This window comes from Periophthalmus magnuspinnatus, chromosome 6 (genome assembly GCF_009829125.3).
Source record: "Periophthalmus magnuspinnatus isolate fPerMag1 chromosome 6, fPerMag1.2.pri, whole genome shotgun sequence".
In the NCBI taxonomy this organism is placed as follows: domain Eukaryota; kingdom Metazoa; phylum Chordata; class Actinopteri; order Gobiiformes; family Gobiidae; genus Periophthalmus; species Periophthalmus magnuspinnatus.
Genome location: NC_047131.1, coordinates 8,439,811 through 8,463,676, shown reverse-complemented (window position 1 = coordinate 8,463,676; position 23,866 = coordinate 8,439,811). Strand labels below are relative to the sequence as shown.

The 23,866-nt window shown below is 42.7% G+C and overlaps 1 protein-coding gene across 1 annotated transcript in view; it reads left to right on the top strand.

Moving 5' to 3' along the window:
* Positions 1–23,866, top strand: part of met (MET proto-oncogene, receptor tyrosine kinase) — a 69,333-nt gene that overhangs the window by 21,543 nt on the left and 23,924 nt on the right. Inside the window, exons 3-10 of the mRNA XM_033967963.2 lie at positions 9,834–10,037; positions 16,913–17,029; positions 17,601–17,774; positions 19,950–20,107; positions 20,926–21,040; positions 21,627–21,763; positions 21,957–22,121; positions 22,793–22,892. Of these exons, the coding sequence (XP_033823854.1) occupies positions 9,834–10,037; positions 16,913–17,029; positions 17,601–17,774; positions 19,950–20,107; positions 20,926–21,040; positions 21,627–21,763; positions 21,957–22,121; positions 22,793–22,892 (1,170 nt within the window). The remainder of the gene's footprint in view (positions 1–9,833; positions 10,038–16,912; positions 17,030–17,600; positions 17,775–19,949; positions 20,108–20,925; positions 21,041–21,626; positions 21,764–21,956; positions 22,122–22,792; positions 22,893–23,866) is intronic.

The following is a 23,866-nucleotide window of genomic DNA, read 5'->3' as shown; positions in this document are numbered from 1 at the left end:
TAGTTTAAAATGAATATTACAATTTAAAGGTCCTGTATTACACAGAATGGACTCTTCTGAGCTTTTACCCATGCTATAATGTTGTTACCTCCTCAAAAACACACCTGGAGTTGTGTTTTATTTCATTCACACATGTTTGAGTAGCACTTTATTATTAGTCTGTCACATCTCCAAACCTCTAAATGCTCCACCTTGTGATGTCATGAAGCAGTAGTTTTCTACTCCTTTCACCTTTAGATCAGTAGAGATTAGCAATACCATGACTGAAGTGATCCAAATGACTGTAGAGAAGGTGTATGGAATGTAAAAACACAGTGGAGCACTTCCTGTATTACCACATGACATCACAAGGTGGAACACAGTGTTTTTTCTATTTGAGAGAAGAATTCAGCCTCATTATGCAGGTTTTTGTGTGAAACATGTGTGAATGAAACAAAACACAACTCCAGGTCTGTTTGTGATGAGGAAAGAACATTATAACGTAGATCAGAAAATATCCTAATATGGGCCCTTTAAAATGTGCAAGTTATAACATAATGATCCACAGGTGTCATAGATTAAAACTATGGAACAGACACAAGCACAATATGTCTTCTTTAAACTATTAGAATGATGTAATCTGTCATGAACCCAACCTGCTGAGACATCTGCATCACTTTTAAATGTAAATGAATTGAAGCGTACCGTTTGTATCCCTGTCATGCTCCATAGAAATGAGCTTTTAATCATTTCTGACAGCCCTGATCTTTCTCCTAAGAAGCAATTGGTAAAACATGTCTCAACAACCTTTTCACAATAATAGGACAAAAACTTAGAGGAGCAGAGGAGCGTGAGCATATTAAAGATCGTATAGGAACAATGTTAGCATGCTAGTTGTTGTTAGTATTACTGTGATGGCAAAAATCTGGTCTCTGAAAGTTTTGAATAGCACTTATAAACTCACTGTGGTGAATAATTAGGATGTTCTGAATGTGTAAGGTAAGTGAGGAGTAACTTTGGACCACTGCAAATTGTTTAAAATGATCTAGTTCTGTTTTTTTTTGTGTTTTTAAAACGGTAAAAATTAGGTACAGTGCCTTTAACACAGATAAAATAGTTTTGAGTAAAGGTATGTCAAAACTTTGAGCCTATAACAATTTCCTCTAAAGACTCTCTCCCTCTCTCCAATCTCTCTCCTCTCCCTCCTGTCCTTCCCTCCCTCTCTTCCTCCTTCCCTTCCCTCCCTCTCTCTCTTCTCTTTCCCCTCCCTCCCTTCTCCTCTCTCTCTCTCTTTCTTCCCTTTTCTCCTCTGTCCTCCTCCCCTCTCTCTACTCTGTTCTCCTCCTCCCCTCTCCTCTCTCTCTCCTGTCCCCTTTCTCCCCTCTCTTCTCTTCTCCTCCCCTCCCCTCTCCTCTCTCTCTCCCTCTCTCTACTCTCTCCTCCTCCCTCCTTCCCTCCCCTTTCTCCTCTCTCTCTCTCTACTGTCTTCCTTCTCCCCTGTCCTCCTTCCCTCCCCCTTCTCTTCCCTCTCCCTCTCTCTCTACTCTGTCCTCCTCCTTCCCCTTCTCCTCCCTCTCCCTCTCTCTCTCTCTACTCCGTCCTCCTCCTTCCCCTTCTCCTCCCTCTCCCTCTCTCTCTCTCTACTCCGTCCTCCTCCTTCCCCTTCTCCTCCCTCTCCCTCTCTCTCTCTCTACTCTGTCCTCCTCCTCCTCCCTCTCCCTCTCTCTCTCCCTCTCTACTCTGTCCTCCTCCTTCCCCTTCTCCTCCCTCTCCCTCTCTCTCTCTCTACTCTGTCCTCCTCCTCCCCCTTCTCCTCCCTCTCCCTCTCTCTCTCTCTCTACTCTGTCCTTCTCCTCCCCCCCCCCCCCCTCTCTCTCTCTCTCTCTCTCTCTACTCTGTCCTCCTCCTCCTCCCCGTTCTCCTTTCTGTCCTCTGCGTTTCAACACACAGTTATAAATCCGTTCTCATTCGGCTCCTGTCTGTCAGCCCTCTGCTCAAACTAAACTTAAAACACAACTCTCATTTCCTGGTGTCTTTGAAAGTCACATTCACAGAGGTCAGTGAACGCGCCATAAACCCCCGACAAAGCAGCTCCTCATCCGTGCACTCGTCTTCTGTGTTTTCTGTTGTGTACAGTGAAAGATCAAGACTGTGTAACTTTTTCACCACTTGCTTCTCTCCATTGACATGTTATTGCTTTGCCTAGAATGTTCCACAGTATGACATTAAACTCATCTATATCCATGAAGAGGTCACAAGTCAGATCAGTGGAGGTGCGACTGTGCTCACAGTAAGAATGCATGTATTTTGAGCAGTAATGCCACACTGTGAAACATTACAGGCAAAGTAATTACATCTCCATGGTGCAGCTGACCCTCATCGAGAAAAAATACATTGTACAACTTTAAAAAACATATTACTTTTGGGCTTTGAATATGTATTTGAATATGTATATGTATATGTATTATAACTGTTATACTCTTAAAGAAGTAGTAGAAGTAATAATGAAATGATTGATTTGAAGTGTCTTGCCCAAGCGCACAAGTGTACTACTACTAAAACAACAACTACTACTATTGCTACTACTACAACTACTACTACTATTGCTACTACTACTACTACTACTACAACAACTACTACTATTGCTACTACTACTACTACTACTAAAACAACAACTACTACTATTGCTACTACTACAACTACTACTACTACTACTATTGCTACTACTACTACTACTACTACTACTACTACTACTACAACAACAACTACAACTATTGCTACTACTACTACTACTACTACTACAACTACTACTACTATTGCTACTACTTCTTCTAGTAGTACATTCTTGTGTTTGTAGACAACATAATGTAAAACTAAATACTGTATTGTGTAGAGGGTAGACCACATGTGTCAAACTCAAGGCCCGTGGGCCAAATGCGGCCCGCCACATCATTTTATGTGGCCCGCAACAAGGTCAATTAAAAGGTATGACTGTCTTAAAATATCAGTTTATCAGGAGATACACAGTTACACAATCATTTTTTTTCAGATCCATGCAATATTTGTAACTTGAATAAGTATACAAAAACGATTAATTAACAAGATTAAAAAGTAGTTGCATTTATTTTACGTTACATTTGGTTACATTTATACTGTCTTAAATTATATCTGGCCCTTTGATAGCAGCCATTTTATTTATGTGGCCCTCGGTGAAAATGAGTTTGACGCCCCTGGGGTAGACTGTAGCGTTGACCCATACCTCAGACGTCCTGTTCAGACCTGCTCCTGCTCTGGTCCATAAACAGAAGTGATCCAGGCTTTAGTAAATCTCACTTTAGAGATCCAGGTCAGTGCAGCTCAAACTCAGGTTTACTCTGGTTTAATCCAGGTTTAATCCAGGTTTAATCCCACAACAATGCACTGGAGGAACTCTGGTTAAGAAAGTAAGCAAAATCTCTACTCAATGTGTGAGCTTGTATGTCAGATGCCCTCCCATCCTCCTGTATACCTGTGTATCAGGTGTCCCCCATTCTCCTTTATCCCTGTGTGTCAGATGCCCTACCATCCTCCTGTATCCCTATGTACCTCTCTGGGTCAAATCCAGTTCTCTAGTACTCTTTTCTCTGGTATCTGATAACAAGCACATTTTGAAATACCATCGAAAGAATTAATTATACAGTTTATTTTTTATGAAACTCAGTATTTTGATGTGAGAGAGTGAAGGAGTGGAGACATTAGTGAGTTTCTGTGTCAGTCTGACCCAAACTTAAATACCTGTATGAAATATGCACCGATACTGAGATTAAGATTGAGGGTGCGACAGAATACACTATCAGAGGGGGTTAATGCTAAGGGGTTAAACGAGTCTAAACATAAACCAGAGCTAAACTAGAGCTAGAATTTCACCAAGTAACATACTGTGCATAAAGAAAATACATTTGACATAGGCCTACCTATAGACTGTATTTATAAATGGACATAGCTAACCTGCTAGCCACCACAGTCCACATAGGAAGTGAGCATGGGCACACTGGCTCAATCAGCTCCAATTCACTTGCTATTGAAAAACTGTGGCCCCTCTCACTGTAACTGCTACTGTCAGACTCGTAATTTTGGTTTTAAAATGTTCGTATTAACCTGCTCTACATGATCCTGGTATTTTTATTGGGCTATTTTGTCTGTAAATCAATATATGAACATTAATAACAGACAAATCAGGCGCCTTCTTTCCCCGTCGTCGATCCCACTAGCGTTAGCAATAGGTTTGATTGACAGCATTGCTAGACACCCACTCCTTGCTAAACCAGCGGTGCAGGCAAGAGGTGGAGTTACTTTCAACAGCCTTGCTCCGGATTGGCTCTTTGGTTGCTATGATACTTCCAAATATGGAACTTGGCTTCAAATTGGCCGCTATAACCGCTAGCCTCGATGAGCTTCATTTGACTAGAGCCGAACGCAGTGGGCAACGTAACACTCACTCGGTCCACTTTTTTATACAGTCTATGGACCTACTCAATGTTTGTAATTAAGATACATGTGCAAAAGCTTTATCCATTTTTATATCAGGTCAGAGTGTGGATTTCAATTTTGTTTAATTTTAGAGGGAGGGATATTATCTACAAAACTATGTAACTATATAACTAGTAGCCTACTTACTGTAATAGTAGCAGTAGTGGCAGTAGTAGTAGTAGTAGTCTTTTTTTACCGTCTACTTCTCCATGTGTTGTTTATCACCTCAAGAACATGCGCTAGCAAATTTCCACACACTTTTAAACCATTAGCACCTCACAAATGTATTAGCTTACACAACAACGTGCCAGTGTAGCCCAGGTGAGGAGTTAGCCCTTAGCACGCTAGTGACACATGCTAACAGACTGCTAGCTTTCACTTTTATTCACTCACGGCTCAGGAACAAATGCTACAGCTATAAATGTTAGTCTCAAACCCGCAGGGGTCAAAGGTCGAGTATTCGAGTCTGAGTTTAGTCTGAGACCAGCTTAGACCGCGGATAGTCCTCGATAAGACCCAGGAATTTCATAAGAATTTTGTAGCATTAGCCAGAGATGTGTCTATTCTGGTTGTAGCTGGGCAGGCATAGTTTAACAAATTATCAAGGCTTAAAAACAATAGAAGAGGTATTATGGGAAATTATGGCCTTGACGTATTTATACTAAGGATTTTTAATGGAAATGGAATGATAACTTACTCAGTGCAATGTTTGAATTTTCATTTAACCTACGGCTTATAATAGTTTGACAGCTTTATTTGTTAGGGTCAGAGAAGCAGAGGATGCAGAGGAGAGGAGCAGAGGAGAGGGTCAGATGGAGCAGAGGATGCAAAGGAGAGGGTCAGAGGATCCAGAGGATAGAGAGGAGAGGGTCAGATGGAGCAAAAGATGCAGAGGATGCGGAAGAGAGGGGTCAGAGCGTCAGCCCACTGTGAAACAGTCAAGCAAGTGGCAGACTTCATGGAGATGCTTGGAATGATCCAGAGTATGGTATCAAACTTGCATCTCCATGGCAACTATCAGGCAATGCCACCAGGCAAAGTTACAGGTCAGATCTATCGAGAGGCGACCGTGCTCAAAGTGAGAATACATGTTATTCAAGCCAATAAATCAGTGCCAAATTGAAATCCTAATGCCATAGTGTGGAACTTTCCAGGTAAAGGAATACCATCCCCATTAAGACCAGGACCTGGTAAACCCCAGAAAAGTTATGTATTACAGCTTTAAATATTAACATTTCTAAATAAATACTCCCAATATAGTGATTTGACTTCATATTTCATAGTGTCTTCTTGTGTCCCGTCTCCTCTCTCTCCTCTGTGTCTTCGGTCACACTTATAAAGCCCACGATAATCCACTGCTCTCGGATTTCGCTCCTGTTTGCGCCTCCGCATGGCCTGGAGGAGCATGGCGTGTGAAACCTTATCTCCACTCGTTGTTCTGGTCACAAAAGCGTTGGAGAGCTGCGGAGGTGTATATGTCCCCTGTCCCTCGGTGAATCAAAACCAAACGCCAAAAATGTCCAAAATCTCATAAAATGTGAGCCCGACCTGAGACCAAAGCAGGTTTACACAGCGCCATAATGGGGCGGAGTCAAGTTACTGGGATCAGAATACACAAGCTATTATACAAGTGTTTTAAGGTCAAAGGAGAGAGCGGTTTTATCACTTTACTTAATGGTGTTGTCACGATACTAAAATTTCAAACTCGATTTCAATACTAATGAACAGACTTGAGACTCGATACCACAATAAAAATAAAAACACTCTTTTTTCAGACAATGGTATTTGATCTTCCACATTAAATGGTAGTACTTTATTTTCTATTTCCATGTGTCTTATATCTCAGTGTCCAGTAGGTTCCATAGTGGTCCATGGGTGTTTACTAGTCTATGTGTCTTATATTGGTTCTGATACAGCTCAAGATCAAGGAAAGTTTCATTTCTGTCCTGTGAATGAGACTTTTTTTTAGTATCGATACGGATCAAATGAGTATCTGGTTTTGATACTTAATACTTTTGATACTTCAAGGTCTGAAAAAACAATACTATTATCATCAATATTTGGCTTAAAAACAGAATTAGTTCATTTAAAATGGTTTGCAGTGGTCCAATGTTATCCCTCACGTATCTTATGCATTCAGAACATCCTAATTACTCACCATGATGAGTTTACTAGGGCTTTTCACAACTTTCAGATAAAGGCCAGAGTGGAGTTTTGCGGGTTTGTGTGTTAAACGTGTGTGAATGAAACAAAACACAACTCCAGGTCTGTCCAAAGAATTCTGACCTTAACATGGCCAATTAAAATGTGATGAGGTGAGCAGGTTAGTCACTCTTTAATGAACTTTAACCCCTAGACCTTGTTTGTTTTCTCTAAAAATAAATTAGTCCATAGGTTTCTCACCACACAAGCAGAAAAGACCAGAGATGTTAGTTGCTTTCTTTCAATAATTCTCCCTGTTACTCATTTATATAGATCTATTTTCAACTGGACCCCAAATAGTTTGAAATCAGTGAAGTGTAACTGGGGCAGATGAGTTTGTGTGAGGCAGTTCAAAGCTGAACAATAGTAACGAATAAATCATGTTTTATGTTTTGTTTTTTTGGTCTGCGTGAAGTCCAGGTCCGCAGAAAACCCCGGAGAATTCAAACCTATCGCAACAATTCAAGGCTAAAGGACAATAAGAGGAGGAAGTCTGAGAGAGAGGAGGGCAGCTGCAGCTAGAAGAATGTAAAGATACAAACTAGAACTAATCCAGGACTAAAACAGGTCTAAACAAGAACTAAACCAGGACTAAAGCAGGTCTAAACTAGAGCTAAACCAGATTTAAATGAGAACTAAACCAAGACTAAAGCAGGTTTAAACCAGGACTTAACCAAGAATAAAACCAGGACTAAACCAGAACAGGTAACAAGCACTAATCAAGACAAAACAGGACTAAACTAAGTATAAACCAGGACTATACCAGTACTAAACCAGGCATGAACCAGGCCAAAACCAGGACTAAACCAGGTCTTGACCAGGTCTGGGTCATGACCTGTAGATTTTGTCATTAATAAAGGTAGAAGTAGAAAAGTAGAAAAGTAACTCGAGAGCTGTGACTAATGACTGGAGCAGGGAGGCTAGCACACAGCAGATTTATGCTACTTCTAAAACTATTACTACTACTACTACTACTACTACTGCTGCTACTTCAACTACTACAGGTTGAGAGTAACAGATAAAAGACAAAGAGATGACATAAAAATTCACACAGACTGGAGTCAGAGCACGTCTCATAGTCCAAGGTTCGACTCCAGTCTGTGGCCTAAACCTGGTCTAAGCCAGGACTAAACTAGGTCTAGTCTTTGTTTAGTCCTGGTTTAGGCCTAGTTTAGTCTTGGTTTAGTACTGTCTTAGATCTGGTTGAGTCTTTATCTAAATATGGTTTAGACCTGGTTTAATCCTGGTTTTAATCTTGGTTTAGTCCCGGTTTAGTCCTGGTTAAGGCCTGGTTCAGTCCTGCATTAGTCCCGGTTTAGTCCTGCTTTAGACCTGGTTTAGTCCTGCTTTATACTTGGTTTAGCCCTCGTTTAGTGCTTTATTAGTCCTTGTTTAGCCCATTGTTTAATCATCAATTGCTAAATCCAGAGGTCATGACACAGACCTGGTTTAGACCAGGTTTGGGCCTGGTTTAGTCCTGGTTTAGACCAGGTCGAGGCTTATACCTGTTGTCGACTTGACTTTAGTGGTTTAGGCCTGATTAAGACTTTGTTTACTCCTTGCTTAGACCTGGTTTAGTACAGTTACGTCTAGACACTTTAAAAGAAATAGCTATAGTTCAGACTCATGCATATATTTCTCGTTCTTCTCATATTTACTTCACAAACTCCATAATAAAACCTGATCCGTCCTTATTAGCATTATTCCGATTAGGCTCTAAACTCCATGTCTGCTCTCCCACACTTTCCTTTTCCCTCCGGAGCTCCAAAGACAGTCCCAGGACAACATTACGAGCTGTCCCCGATGAAAGATGAGCTCGAGTGGGCTTAAGTTCTGAGCTAATGCCCCCTCTCCTCCACCCTCCACCCTCCACCTGCCCACGCACCCCAACAATAAAGCACCAAGCACCCCCCCCCCACCCCCTCATGCTCCAGAGAGGGGCAAACACAGGGGTCAGATTACACAATAGCCTCCTGCACAAATGCACTTTATACCAGGTCTTTACTGTAGCGCCCCCTACGGCTCTGTTATAGTCGTCATATTAACAGGGTTTGAACAAAATATTAAATCAAATGTTTTCCTTTCTAGTTTTTATTGTTTATTTTTAAATTCAAAGTAATGTTAATATGTAATAAATATGTAATAATATGTATGTAATAATATGTAATAAAATGTTAAAGGCGCTGTACTTTTTTTTTATTATTTAAAATTGTGAAAAACAGAATTAGTTCATTTTAAACAGTTTGCAGCGGTCCAGAGTTATTCCTCACTTACCTTATGCATTCAGAGCATCCTAATTACTCACCGCGATGAGTTTATAAGCTCTTTTCCACAAGTGATCAGAGCCGTCACAATTATGTTAAAACAACAATCCGTACTTCCTGACTCTAATTATTCACCGCAGTGAGTTTGTAAGCACTTTTCACAACTTTCAGAGAGTGGAGTTTTGCTATCACGGTAATGCTAACAACAGCTAGCATGCTAACACATACTTCCTGACTCTCTGACAAAAAAAGCTATTTAGCGTCCTGTTTAGAAAAAGACCCAAAACACTGGTACGCATTGGTTTCTTTTTCCTGCTGTAGGTGACATTTTGAAGACATTTTGAATTGTTAATCGCTATGGCAACGGTGCAAATTTTTCAACACTCTGAAAGTAGCCGTGAAATCAGGACTGAACGGGGCAGCTGTGGACCAAACGTTGTAGTATTTGTGATGGGCACAGAGGGAGCGTGTGCAAAGAGAGAGAAATATCTGAAAAACTGACTTAAGGATCAGTGCGGGCAGCTGTCGGCCATGTTAGAGTCGTACTTTTAACAAGGGGTGTCTAATGCGTGGACATGCTCCGTGTATTCACAACAATATTAAAGGTGCGGTGCTGGTTTGGTTTTGATTTAGGGCCCATGTTTGAGTCGTGGTTTAGTCCTGTTTTAGTCCTGGTCTAGTCCAAGTTTAGTCCCATTATGTGAACAAAGTCGAGCTAAAATGCTTGTGGAATTGTCAACCTTTACAGCATTAATTCATTTTAAACAGTTTGCAGTGGTCCAAAGTTGTTCCTCACTTACCTTATGCCTCTTTCTCTCTCTCTCTAGCTTTTCATATTTGTTTATGTTTGTTGACACACCTCTCTCTCTCTGTCTCCAGACGTCTTCAGACGAGTGTGACCCTCATGAGGGCATGCACGAGGGCAGAGAGAGCACATATCGTCTGCAGATCACACAGTTTCTGCCCAGACTGGAGTACTGGCACCAGGACCTGTCCCACACTCTCCTCACCTCCATCACCGTGGCAACCGTGCACGCCAGGACGGTGGCCTACCTGGGCACCAGCGACGGTCGCCATCTACAGGTCAGGGTGGTACAGGCCAGGTTTAGTCCTGGTTTAGTTCTGGTTCTTGGTGTTGACCTGGTTTACTCCTGGTTTATGTCATGGGTTTGTCCAGGTTTATTCCTGGTCTTGGTTTAGACCAGGTTTAGTCTTTTGAAGACTTGAGGTGCGTTCACACCCTTGTTGGATCCTGGTTTAGATCAGATTAGTCCAGATGGTAAACCTGGTTTGCTCCTCTTCTAGTCCTTGTTTAGCCCTGGTTTAGTCAAAGATTAGTTCCTAGATTAGTCCCAGTTTACTCCTGATTTTGATGTGGTCTGTATGATAGTGTGAACACACCTGTGTTTTTTGTCCTGATTTAGACTTAGGTTTAGTGCTGGTTTAGTCCTTGTTTATACCTGGTAAAATGATCAAATGAGCCTGGTAAATGTATATAGACTTTAAAAACACAAAGGCGTTCTCCTGGATTACCACCTAATGACATCACAAGGAGGAGCAAAGCATTTTGAGCTGAAAAGAGGAAGGCAGACTATATATATCAGGTGCACACACACACACACACACACACACACACACACCCCCACACACATATTTTAATGTAATAAATGTAATAAACTCCATTATTACAGTGCTGTTTTAAAGCCTGTAGTGTCTGTGTCACTGGTTGTAAGAGAGGTGTTTGTTCAGATGTTTGAGCTCAGGACGCACTGAGCTCGAAGTCACAGGGTTCATGGGGTCAAAGGTGAAAGGTTGCCTCACTGAGGCCAGATCAGTTTGTGCACCACCTGACACTCCACACATTTACTTTACGCTGACAGGACAAAATAACATCATTAGTTTAGGGTAGTTAAATTTCAAACTGGATTTCAGTTCTAAATAATAGACTCTATTATTATTAGTTATATTTTGTACTATTTTAAATTATTCAGTTCAGGGATCTCATATGAAGTGGTAGTTGGTTTTCTAGCTAGTGCTAAGTTGGTTTGAAATCAGATATTTTTGAGAAGTTATATTTTATTTTTTATTTATTATAACTTTTGTTTAAATTATTATTGTTGTAAATATCTTCATTATCATATTGATTCTAATTATATGTCCTAAAGGTGTATGATGTAACTTTTCTGGTGGAGGGTCCAGCATCTGGTTGTCTCCATGGAGATTATTTCTTTATCTAGAATATTCCACATTATAGCATTAAACGTATTTGTCACCATGAAGACTAGCAGGTGTCGCCAGGTCAGATCAGTGGAGAGGTGACTCAACTCACAGTAAAAAGTGGCTGTTTTCTATAAAAAGATAAGTTTAATGCCATACTGTGGAGCATTTCAGGCAAAACAATAACATCTTTACGTGGAGCCGTGAAGCCGGTAGACAAGCAGGTGGTGGACCTTTTAGTTATTTAGTTTGTTTTAACCATTTTCAGTTGTAGCCCCTTTGCAAAACAAATGAGACAAGACCAAACCCAAACCACATGCAAATATCTGAGACCAGAAAGTGGCTCAGGGGTCTTGGGTTAGACCTGGTTTAGTTCTGGTTTAGTTCTGTGGTTGTCCCAATTTAGTTCAGGTTTAGACTGGATTTAGTTCTGTGGTCTCGTTTTAGTTCTTCAGTAGTCCTAGTTTAGACCTGGTTTAGTCCTGGTTTAGTCCCGATTTAGTTCTTGGGTAGTTCTGTGGTAGTTTTACTTTAGACCTGGTTTAGTTCTGTGATAGTCCTGGTTTAGTCTGGGTTTGTTCTCAGTTTACGTGTGGTTCTTATTTTTGTTTAGTCATAGACATATTTTAGTCTTATTTAGGTCAAGATTGAGGTCGAGTAGTAGTAGTAGTAGTAGTTGTAGTAGTAGTAGTAGAGTAGCAACTGTCATATTTACTCATAGTAGAATTGGCATGTGTGTATGTGGGCCTACCAGAGTACAAAACAAGTAGTAGTAGTTGTATCAGCAGTAGCAGTAGTGCCTTGGTTTTATCCAGTACATGCTTCACAGTTGTAAAATGTGAGGCACGTGAATGATCTAGTAGTAGTAATGGTGGAAGTAACAGTTGTAGTAGTTGTAGTCATCATAGTAGTAGTACTTTGTTTTACCCAGTACATAGTTGGCAGTTATAAAATGCGAGAAACGTGGATGATGTCATGTATTTTTGAAACAGAATCTGAGTCGGACGCGCGGAGGAAACAGCTGCAGAGAAAGTGTGGCCAAACAGGTTAATGTGAGGGCGGCCATGACACCTCCACTGTACAGAGCAGACAGCTGTTTACAGAGGGGAGGAGAGAGGAGGAGAGGGGGGAGAGAGGGGGGGACGAGAGAGGGGGGAGGGAGGGGGGGAGGGAGGACAGAGGGGAAGGAGAGGGGGGAGAGGGGGAGGAGAGGGGGAGAGGGAGGACAGAGGGGAGAGGGGGAGGAGAGGAGGGAGGAGAAGGAGAGAGGGAGGAGATGAGAGGAGGGGGAGAAGGAGAGAGGGAGACAGGGGAGGAGAGGAGGGAGGAGAAGGAGAGAGGGAGGAGAGGAGGGAGGGGGTGAAGGAGAGAGGGGAGGAGAGAGGGGGGAGGGAGGGGGAGAGGGAGAGAAGGGGGAGAAGGAGAGAGGGAGACGGGATGAGAGGAGGGAGGGAGGAGAAGGAGAGAGGGAGGAGAGAAGGGAGAGAGGGGGTGAAGGAGAGAAGGAGATGGGGAGGAGAGGAGAGGGGATGGAGAAGGACAGAGGGGGAAGGGAGAGGAGAGGGGGTAAGAAGGAGAGAGAAAGAGGGGAGAAGAAGAGAGAAGGGGAGGAGAGGAGAGAGGTGAGTGAAGGAGAGAAGGAGAGAGGGGAAGGAGAGGAGGGAGGGGGTAGAAGGGGACAGGGAGGAGGAGGAGAGAGGGAGAGGAGAGGAGGGATGGGGTAGAAGGAGAGGCAGGGGGGTGAAAGAGAGGAAGGGGGGAGGGCAGCAGAGGGAAGGAGAGAGAGCGAGGGAGGAGGAGAGGGGTGAAAGAGAAGAGGAAAGGTAGAAGAGGAGCGGGAGGAGGAGGAAGTAAGGAGTGAGTGGAGAGAAGAGGAGATGTGGAGGGAGAAGGTGGGAGGGAAAGAGGGGAGAGAAAGCATGGAGAGAGGAGGCGGCGAGTAGAGGAAAAAAGAAGAGGATAAATTTATTCTAGGTGAGAGAGAATGGGGGAGAATGAGAGAAGGGGAGGAAGGGGGGAGAGGGAGAGAGAGATAGTGAGAGAAACAAGAGATCGAAGGACCTAGAATAACGAGAGAGGAAGGAAAGGGAAAGAGGGGAGAGAGGAGGGAGGAAAAAGAGAGGGGATAGAAAGTGTGAATTGAGGAGAGGTGGATGAGGGGAGGAAAAAAGAAAGGGGAGGGGGAAAATGAAAGAAAGGGAGGAAAGGGGGAGAGGGAGATAGTGAGGGGAACAAGAAATAGAAGAAAGGAGGGAGATAAGTAAGGAAAGACAGATTGCAAAAAAGGAAGGGAGAGGGAGAGAAGGAGGAGATAACGAGAAAAGACAACGGGAGGAGAGGGGAGAAAAAGAGGGAGAGATATAGGAGGAGAGATGGGAAATGTGCTTAGCGAGGGAGACAGTGAGTGGAAGAAAGACAGAGGAGAGAAGGAAGGAAAGAGAAAGAGGAGATGGGTAAATGAGAGAGGGGCCGGGGGGGGTGAAAGGAATTTCAGTGTAAATTGGGAAGAAAGCATGAACATTTCTACGACAACTGTCTGAGGTTTATGAGCCGAGAGACAAAGATGTTTTCACTGAGGTCCAGATTTTACTGTGGCCCCAGTGTAAGATTAACAGCATTTTTACTGATTTAAACACGTGAAAAACTGAACTAGTTCATCTTAAACAGTTTGCAGTTGTCCAAAGTTACTCCTCACTTACTTTATGCATTCAGAACATCCTAAGTATTCACAGCTATGAGTTTATAAGCACTTTTTACAACTGTCAAAGATGAGAGTTAGCAAGTTAGCAACAATTAGCAACAGAAATTTGGGGGCTAAACGGTTTATATGGGCCCCTGTCTAATATAAATTAACAGGCAGAGTTTACAATTCTGTTTGGGGCTTGGGACAACCCCTTTGTTCCCCTCTGACGAGTCCCCTGATGCTAACTACGCACCTCCTGATTATTGGACAGTAAAACACTTTATGATTAGACACAGGCCGTACACAGCGGACTTTAGTAATAATTCTAACTACTCCTTTTTCATTTTCTTAACTAAAACATGCTCAATATCTCCATCTAGGTTCTTTTGAGATTCTGGCTTAGATCTGGCCCACTTCTCCTGACAGGTTTAACCCAGATACATTCAAGGATGGGTCAAATGCACATACTATTTAACCAACAACACTGAAGTTTCACTATGTAACTTTTCTGGTGGAGGGTATATGCCACATGCTACATCCTACAATATGGCTTTAAACTTGTATATCTCCATGGAGACAAGGAGGTAACACCACCAAGCGAAGTGACTGGCCAGATCTGTGGAGAGGTGAGCCCATTCATTTTTTCATGACACTTGTAAATGAATTCAATCAAAACATCAAAACAGATCGGATTAATGCAATACTATGGAAAGCAATAACATCTCCATTGTGGCGTTTACCCTCCAGCAGAAAAGTGACTTAGTGCTTCTTTAATGATTTGCCCCCCCTCCATTAGAAACTATTATTTAGATCTGTTTCGTGGTGTATACCCAGTAGGCCTATAGTGTACAAAGTAGGTTATGAGTTTGACACAAGTGTTTGACAAAAGCTGAGAAATTGTATACTGTCGCATTGTGTGAGTGAGTTTGTTTGTTGTGGTCTCTGTTCCCACAGAAAACATAACCTAAACCACATTTCAAATCGCTTCTTTCTATTTTTGTGACATCACAATGTGGAACAGAGCATTTGTAGTTTTGGAGATGTAGACAGACTAATAATAAAGGAATACTCAGACATAAGTGAATGAAACAAATCACTGCTCTAGGTCTGTTTTTGAGGAGGTAACAACATTCTAACATAATTTAAAGCTCACAAGAGTCAATGTTGTGTAATACAGGACCTTTAAAGAGGGGCTATTTTAATTCTTTGGGGTATTAACTTCTAACATATAACATATTTAGATTACCATGACACCTTTTATTGTTTTGAAAATGTGAATATATTTGCAAAAACAACATAATAGCAGTCCTCCCTCACTTTGCTCTCCACACTAAGTCACTCCCCCTTCAGAGCACTATCAGAACACAATCAGCGTGCATCCCGCTAATGAAACTACTGCATAATACCCGCTCTAGGTTTTGTCAAAGTGTACTCCACCCGCTTATCTCCATGTAGATGTTATTGCTTTGCCGTTGTCATTTAATTAAGCAAATGGTGGTTACAGGCCGAGTTACAGATCAGTTCTGTGGAGAGGTGAGTTTGAGAGGTGACTTTCCCACCGACTTTCCATTCTGGTGTATGCACTGGTCTCCCCCCTCTCAATCTCCCGCTCTAGCCTCACTCCTCCCTTCTTTTTCTCCCAATCTCCTTCCCGTTCTCTCGCTCCTTCCCTCTTTCTCTTCCTCTCTCGCTCATTCTCTTCCTCCCTCTCTCCCTCTCTCCATTCTGACAGAGTCCTTTGTGTTGTCTAATGTGTCTAATGTGAATGATGTGGTGTTTCCTCTCCACAGACTCTCCCTGTTTCACTAATGTCACTCTCCAGCACGGATCATTGTATCAGGGAGCAGTTTGGGACTGACGGAGAGGGGGAGAGAGAGAGAGAGGAGAGAGGAGAGAGGGAGAGAATGGAAGCAGGAGGAAAGGAAGAAACAAAGAGAGAGATGCTGAGAGACAGACAGGGAAAAGGAGAGAGATGAAGAGAGCAAGGAAGAGAAGGGTGAGAGAGAAGAGGAGGAAGAAGAAAGACATAGGAGAAGGGGAAATAGAGAGAGAGTAGGAGAGGAGAGGAGGAGAGCTAGAGAAAGATGAACAAAGAGAGAGAGTTAGGGAGAGACAGACAGGGAAAGGGAGAGAAATGAAGAAAGCATAAGAGAGGAGGAGGGAGAAAGAGACAAGAAGGGAGGGAAGGGAGAGAGAAGGGGTTGAGAAAAAGAGTGAGATAGAGATAAGAAAAGGGGAAAGAGATAGGAGGAAGAGGGAGAAAAAGAGAGGAGACAGAGAGAGGGAGGCAGCAGAAAAGCGAGGGAAAGGCAGGAGAAAAAACAGGTGAGAAAGGGGAATGTAGGTGAGGAGTTACACGGAAGAGAGATGGAAAGGGGGAGAGAGGGCGGTGTGAGAAGAGAGATCAGGAAATGAAGGGGGAGACTAGGAAATAAATGGGAGAGGAGGAGGAAGGAGAGAGAGAGACGTGAGAGGTCAAGAGAGTGGGAAAGAGTGAGAGGGGGCGTCAGGCTAAGGAAGTAAATATGAGGGTCTGACAGGTCTTTCTTCACCTTTAAACAATGAAACAAACACAACTCATTGAATCGAGCAGGTGCCAAAGGTCACAGGTCAAAACAATGGCACGTCTTTGAGAAAGTTGTAAAGGAACTGTTTAAAAAAACAGACATAAATTTGAGTTTGTTTGAATAATGTCAGAAAAACAAAGGTCTAAACAGGTCTGAACCAGAACTTAAAGGAGCTGCGTGTTTCCTGAGCTCGTGCAGCTTTAAATACGGTTCTACATTAACAACTGAACCTATGCTGCCAGAGCCTTAACCTTTTAGTTTAAAAGTTTAAAATAAAATAAATAAAAAAAACATACAAGAAGTTTCTTTAGAAATTACACATCAAAATCATAATAAAATACAAACTACTTCCTCTGCGACTGCTCATCCCACTCTGCATGAGTTTAAACTAAATGAGATTTGAACTTGTGCTTAGCGGGTTTTCTGGTCTGTACTTTGCGTTTGAGTAGAATTTGTTTTGTAAATGTTGTGGTTCACACTGTGTGTTTCAGATCCTATTCTCGCGCTCCTCCTCTCCTCACGTGAACATCGCTCTGGACTCTGCACCCGTCTCCTCCAGCCTCCTCCTACAGGACCAAGGAAGGCTCCTTGTCGCCACCGGCAACAAGGTACACTACAGAAAAAATCTGATACTTATCGACATTACAACTAGTATCGAACATTTGATCAGGTATCAAAAAAACTCATATTTACAGGACAGATTTAGTCCTGGTTTATTCTCTAGTTTAGTCCTGGTTCAGTCCTGGTTCAGTTCTGGTTTAGTCATGGTTTAGTCCTGGTTTAGTCTCTGGTTTAGTTCTGGTTTAGTCCTGGTTTAGTCTCTAGTTTAGTCCTGGTTTAGTCCTGGTTTAGTCCTGGTTTAATACCTGTCTGACTCCTTTCCTCTTTCGACTAAAAATAATACATGGGTTATATATGAGTAAGTAGTAATGAGAAAGTAGAAATAACCTGACCTGTACTTTGGCGTGCTGGCTATACTGCAGAATATTCAAGGTAAAGCAACAGCATCTCCATAGAAACAGGCCGTGACGGATCGTCCATCAGAAAAGTTCCATAGTGTACATTTATAGTCAGAGAAGAAGAGGCTCGATTATAGAAATATCAATACATTCCACCACATGATTTCATTATATTAATTTATGGGGTTTTTTGTGTTTGTGTTCGGTTTTGTTCCTGCAGATCACATCGGTGCCTCTGATTGGCCCTGGCTGTGATCAGCTGACCACATGTACTTCCTGTTTGCTGTCTTCGAGAGTAACGGAGTGCGGATGGTGCAACGGGCGCTGTACGAGATCCAGTCAGTGTTCATCTGCAGAGTGGAGCCAGGAGTACTGCGCTCCTGTCATTACTAAGGTACAAATACTACTACCACTAAGTACTAAGGTACTACTACTACTACTACTACTACTACTACTACTATAAATACTACTGCTCCTACTACTACTATTACTACTACTGCTAATGTATTTTCAAAAAAACATTAATGGTGATCAGAATGTCAGCTCTCTGTTATTCTGCCCCACGGCATCTGTGGCACACTGTGTAGAAAACAGTGTGATGTGTGTTTCCTGATATTTAAAAGAATGAGCTGTATTCAGACTGAAGAGAGAAAAGGAAGGAAGAGAGGATTGAGAGGGAAGAGAGAGAAAGGTATACATAATAAAGATGTAACATAACTACACAGTGATACAGTGGTAAATAACGGGAGAAAGGAGAGACAGAAAGGAGAGAGAGAAAGGAGAGAGAGGGAGAAAGGAGAGAGAAGAGAGAGCAGTGAGCTATGAAGTGTAAAGATGCTTAACTCTAACTGAAGTGCACTTTAATCTCTGACTCAGAAATGCATCAACAAGTGGAACTGCTGACTGTGACCAGAACAGTGCTTACACTTCTATGTGATCTCTGGGTCTGGTTTAGTCCTGCTTTAGTCCTGCTTTAGTCCTGCTTTAGTCCTGCTTTAGTCCTGCTTTAGTCCTGCTTTAGTCCTGGTTTAGTTCTGGTTTAGCCCTGCTTTTTTCCTGGTTTAGTCCTGGTTTAGTCCTGGTTTAGTCCTGCTTTAGTCCTGTTTTAGTCCTGCTTTAGTCCTGGTTTAGTTCTGCAATAGTCCCGCTTTAGTCCCGCTTTAGTCCCGCTTTAGTCCCGCTTTAGTCCTGCTTTAGTCCTGCTTTAGTCCTGGTTTAGTTCTGGTTTAGCCCTGCTTTTTTCCTGGTTTAGTCCTGGTTTAGTCCTGGTTTAGTCCTGCTTTAGTCCTGTTTTAGTCCTGCTTTAGTCCTGGTTTAGTTCTGCAATAGTCCCGCTTTAGTCCCGCTTTAGTCCCGCTTTAGTCCCGCTTTAGTCCTGCTTTAGTCCTCGTTTAGTCCTGCTTTAGTCCTGCTTTAGTCCCGCTTTAGTCCCGCTTTAGTCCCACTTTAGTCTTGCTTTAGTCCTCGTTTAGTCCTGCTTTAGTCCTCGTTTAGTCCTGGTTTAGTCCTGCTTTAGTCCCGCTTTAGTCCCGCTTTAGTCCTGGTTTAGTCCTCCTTTAGTCCTTCTTTAGTCCCGCTTTAGTCCCGCTTTAGTCCCTCTTTAGTCCCGCTTTAGTCCCGCTTTAGTCCCGCTTTAGTCCCGCTTTAGTCCCGCTTTAGTCCCGCTTTAGTCCCGCTTTAGTCCCGCTTTAGTCCTGCTTTAGTCCTGCTTTAGTCCCGCTTTAGTCCCGCTTTAGTCCCGCTTTAGTCCTGCTTTAGTCCTGCTTTAGTCCCGCTTTAGTCCTGGTTTAGTCCCGCTTTAGTCCTGGTTTAGTCCTCCTTTAGTCCTTCTTTAGTCCCGCTTTAGTCCCGCTTTAGTCCCTCTTTAGTCCCGCTTTAGTCCCGCTTTAGTCCCGCTTTAGTCCTGGTTTAGTCCTCCTTTAGTCCTTCTTTAGTCCCGCTTTAGTCCCGCTTTAGTCCCTCTTTAGTCCCGCTTTAGTCCCGCTTTAGTCCCGCTTTAGTCCCGCTTTAGTCCCGCTTTAGTCCCGCTTTAGTCCCGCTTTAGTCCTGCTTTAGTCCTGCTTTAGTCCCGCTTTAGTCCCGCTTTAGTCCCGCTTTAGTCCTGCTTTAGTCCTGCTTTAGTCCCGCTTTAGTCCCGCTTTAGTCCCGCTTTAGTCCTGGTTTAGTCCTCCTTTAGTCCTTCTTTAGTCCTTCTTTAGTCCCGCTTTAGTCCCGGTTTAGTCCTGGTTTAGTTCTGCAATAGTCCCGCTTTAGTCCCGCTTTAGTCTCGCTTTAGTCCCGCTTTAGTCCCGCTTTAGTCCTTCTTTAGTCCCGCTTTAGTCCCGCTTTAGTCCCGCTTTAGTCCCGCTTTAGTCCCGCTTTAGTCCCGCTTTAGTCCTTCTTTAGTCCCGGTTTAGTCCCGGTTTAGTCCTGCTTTAGTCCCGCTTTAGTCCCGCTTTAGTCCCGCTTTAGTCCCGCTTTAGTCCCGCTTTACTCGCGCTTTAGTCCTACTTTAGTCCTGCTTTAGTCCTGCTTTAGTCCCGCTTTAGTCCTACTTTAGTACCTGTCTGACCTCTCCTGTTTCCCTCAGTTCTGGCCGATCAGCGCCCCCCTTCGCGGCTCCACGTCCCTCACCATCTGTGGACACAACTTTGGCTTTGATAAAACCGAAAGCTTCAGGTCGTCCATGGTCAGTGTGGAGGTGGGAGGAGCCTCCTGCAAACTGGACCGACACGGAGGGTTCAACAGGTGAAACATTCAAGTCAAGATTCAAACATTATATTTAGAGAACGATAAATAAACTTGCAAGATGGACATCCACTTTTACAATCAATTTAAAAAAGAAAAAGGTGGAGGTGAGGGGGGAGTCAGTCTTTTCCAGTAGTTTATTGCCTTGTTTCCATGGATATGTTATTATTTTGTCTGCAATATTCCATAGCATTGCATTAAACATATATATTTCTAATAGATATAAGCAGGTGATGTTGTTGGATCAAGTGTATTTTAGCAATAAAGGCACCTGTGACTGAATATGCAATCTCCATGGAGACAAGGAAGTAGTGAACTTTCCACCTGAAAAGTTACAGAGTCCATCTTTAACAAATATCATGTTGGATTAGTACAGGGACTAATTTGTGGTTAATCCCATTGGTAGGATTAGTAGTAGTAGTAGTAGTAGTAGTAGTAGTAGTAGTAGTAGTAGTAGTAGTAGTAGTAGTAGTAGTAGTAGTAGTAGTAGTAGTAGTAGTAGTAGTAGTAGTAGTAGTAGTAGTAGTAGCATCTCTACTGTATTTTTTGTCCCTTGTTTCTCACACAAACACTGTCCTTTTGTGAATGAATGAATGCTGTTGACTCGTACTTCCTCGTTTAGTGATCACATGACTCCGCTAACTCCAAAATGAGTGGGAAAAATGCACCGTCTCAGCTCCAGCCCCTGAACAGTGTGTCCCAGGCCAATCTGTAGCACAACAGTCCATTCTACCTCACAGTTATCCAATAGAGGCCCTAATCACACTCAATGAGGCTGTAATTTGTGAGAGTAATGCGATTGTTTCGGTGTTGTGTAGGTGGACAGAGCTGCAGTGTACGCCGGTTTTCAACGGGAATTTTACGATAAAAAATAAAGATGTAAAAGTGACCAGTGGAACCAAAGTGGCCAAGATGGAGGGCTTCGCTTTTGGGGTAAGGAAGTTTAAGATGTATATATTTTAATTGATATTTTTACATAAATTAAGAAGCAGACTGGTTCAGTTCCAAGTTTAGTTTCTGGTTTAGATCATGGTTTATTCCTGGTTTAGTTCTTTGTTTAGTTCCTGATTTTATTTCTGGTTCAGTTCCTCGTTTACTTCTTGGTTTACTTCCTGGTTCATGGTCTAAACTAAACTACTAAACTAGGACTATGTCAAGTCAAAACCAGGACTAAAATAGAGTCTGTACTGTGTTCACACTAACACATGGACCACATCAAAATTGAGAAAAAACAGGACTAAATCAGGACCAAACCAAGTCTACATCAGTTCTAAATGTATCGTAAATCAAACCAAAACTAAACCAAAAATATAGACTAAAAACGGGATTACTAGACCATGACTAAACCAGAACCAAATCAGTTCTTAACCAGGACTAAAAAAGGACTAAATCTAAACAGGACAAGGATGGACAGTAAATATATTCTACAGAGGAGAGGGTCAGATGGAGCAGAGGAAGCAGAGGAGGGAGTCAGATTATAATCTCAGTAATAGATTTTTGTTTTTGTTTTTTCCTCCAGGAGCCTGTGATCCATGAAATCTTCCCGACATTTGGGCCTAAATCTGGGAACACGATGCTGACGATCCGAGGAGCGTTCTTAGACTCTGGAAATAAAAGGGAGGTGACAGTGGGAAAAGGAGCCTGCAAGATACAAAGGTGAGGTGTACTGGGCTCCATAAAAACTCTACAAAAACATAAAGACACATTTTAAAAAGAACAAGATAAACAAATGTCAAAAAATTCCATGGAGTGGCATTGATATTTTAGTTTTAGTTTAACATCAATGTGATTAATCGCACAGTCCTAAAACATGGCCGCCGTAGATGCCTGATTTCTTCTCTCTGTACAGCCTGTCGTCGTCGATGGTAACCTGTAAGACTCCGCCTCAGCCCCTCCCCTCACAGGAAGTGGTCCGGTTCAGCCTGGACTCTGTGGAGCTCAGGGCCCCAAACGTCTTCTCATACAACCAGGACCCCATCATCAACAGCATCCAGCCCTCCAGGTCCTTTGTGAGGTGAGGAACTGGCTCTCCCGCTCCCCAGACGCTTCCTTTTCTCTTCCTTAACCCCAGACACTGCCCTCTGTCCTTTCTCTCCCCAGACATCTATTAAGTCCTATGTCTTGGTTTAGTCTTATATTGTCCCTGTTTTATCCCCATTCAGTCCTGAACTGACCCAAACCTGCATAGATTAATAGTATTTTTGTGACCCTAATCCCATATGTTTTTGAAATCATGAGACTTCGAGTCGCTTCCTTTGGGTTTTATTGCGTAGTGTTGTGTTCTGAGAGGTCAGGAGACGGGCGAGCTAGCCCTGAGCGAGGATGCAGTGAGAGAGTGAGGAGGAGGTGAAGAATGAGTTCTTTATGGAAATTTCAGGACAAATGTTCAGAACTGGGACATTTTATTACAATTGGAGGAGGATAAGACAGGAGGAAGAACTGAGGCTGCAACAGTAATCATGTTTGTTGACATTGAAATTAGCATAACTCAAAGTAAAGCAGCAACAATATAATGTCCTTTAGTTTAGAGCTCTGCAAACAGGAACAGAAATGCATGGGATTCTTGTATTAATTTAACAGTTCAGATTTCAGTCTTATAAAATAAAATGAAATAAAAACAGCTGTTCAAAGCCTCTATACATATATTATCCAGTACAATGTTTATTTTGTGTGTCTCTGTTGCAGTGGCGGCTGCACAGTTTCAGCTCACGGTTTCTTCCTTCAGTCTGGACTTCAGCCTGAGATGGTCCTCACCACCAGTCACGACCAGCACGTCTTCCATGTGGTGAGTAACTCTCTGCGTGTGTGAAAATGGCTCAGTGGTTAGAGCGCTCACCCATTGACAGTTCAAATTCTTTGTGTGAGTGTTGGTGGTAGTCGGAGTGCACACGGCAGCCTCCGCTCTGGCAGTCTACCCCAGGGCAGCTGTGGCTATAATAGCAGTATACCACCAGGTGTAGCGTGAATGATAACTACACTAATGAGAATATTTGTTATGAATGAATAATATCTAGAGTGCAGGAGGTGTAGAATGCCAGCCACATCACTGTCAGTCTACCCCAAGGCAGGAGTAGTAGTAGTAGCAGCAGTGAGTTGTTACAGTAGTCACAACAATATAATTAGCTGTTTCGCTCTTGTCTAGCAGTAGTAGTGGTAGTAGTAGTAATAGCAGCAGCAGTAGTAGTGGTAGTAGTAGTAGTAGCATGAAAAGTAGCAGTATATAGTTTCTCTCTGTCATCACTCTCTCCTCATTCATTTTCACTTGAGCAGACATACTTCCTGTTCCTCTGGTCTGGACGTCCATTTATGGTCTTGATCATGATGACCTCACAGGTGCTTTTCCCATAATTCCACATGTGTTTTGGTCATTTTGTAGCATAATGTCCTCACTCAGCGCTGACAATAGAAAAGTGAGACGTAGAATGAGAATCACACACAGGAGCAGAGGGCTGTGGTTTCAGATGGAAGGAGGATTTATGGCACAAACATATGGAAGAGTCAGAGATTAGACATGACCTCAGCTCTGAAGAGGAGCTCTGCTGTCCATAAGGAGCTCTGAGCTGAATACAGGTGAAGTGAAGTGCAGAAAATACAACAAAAACACAGAAAACGATTTATAAGAACAAGGTGGGCAAACTTCCTTGTCAAAGTCTGATCTCATCAGACGTCAGAAGTTAAGTAGGGCTGGGACTGGTTAGTACTTGGATGGGAGACCACTGAGCAGGCCTATTGACAGAAATGTGGGGGCCTGGGACAAGA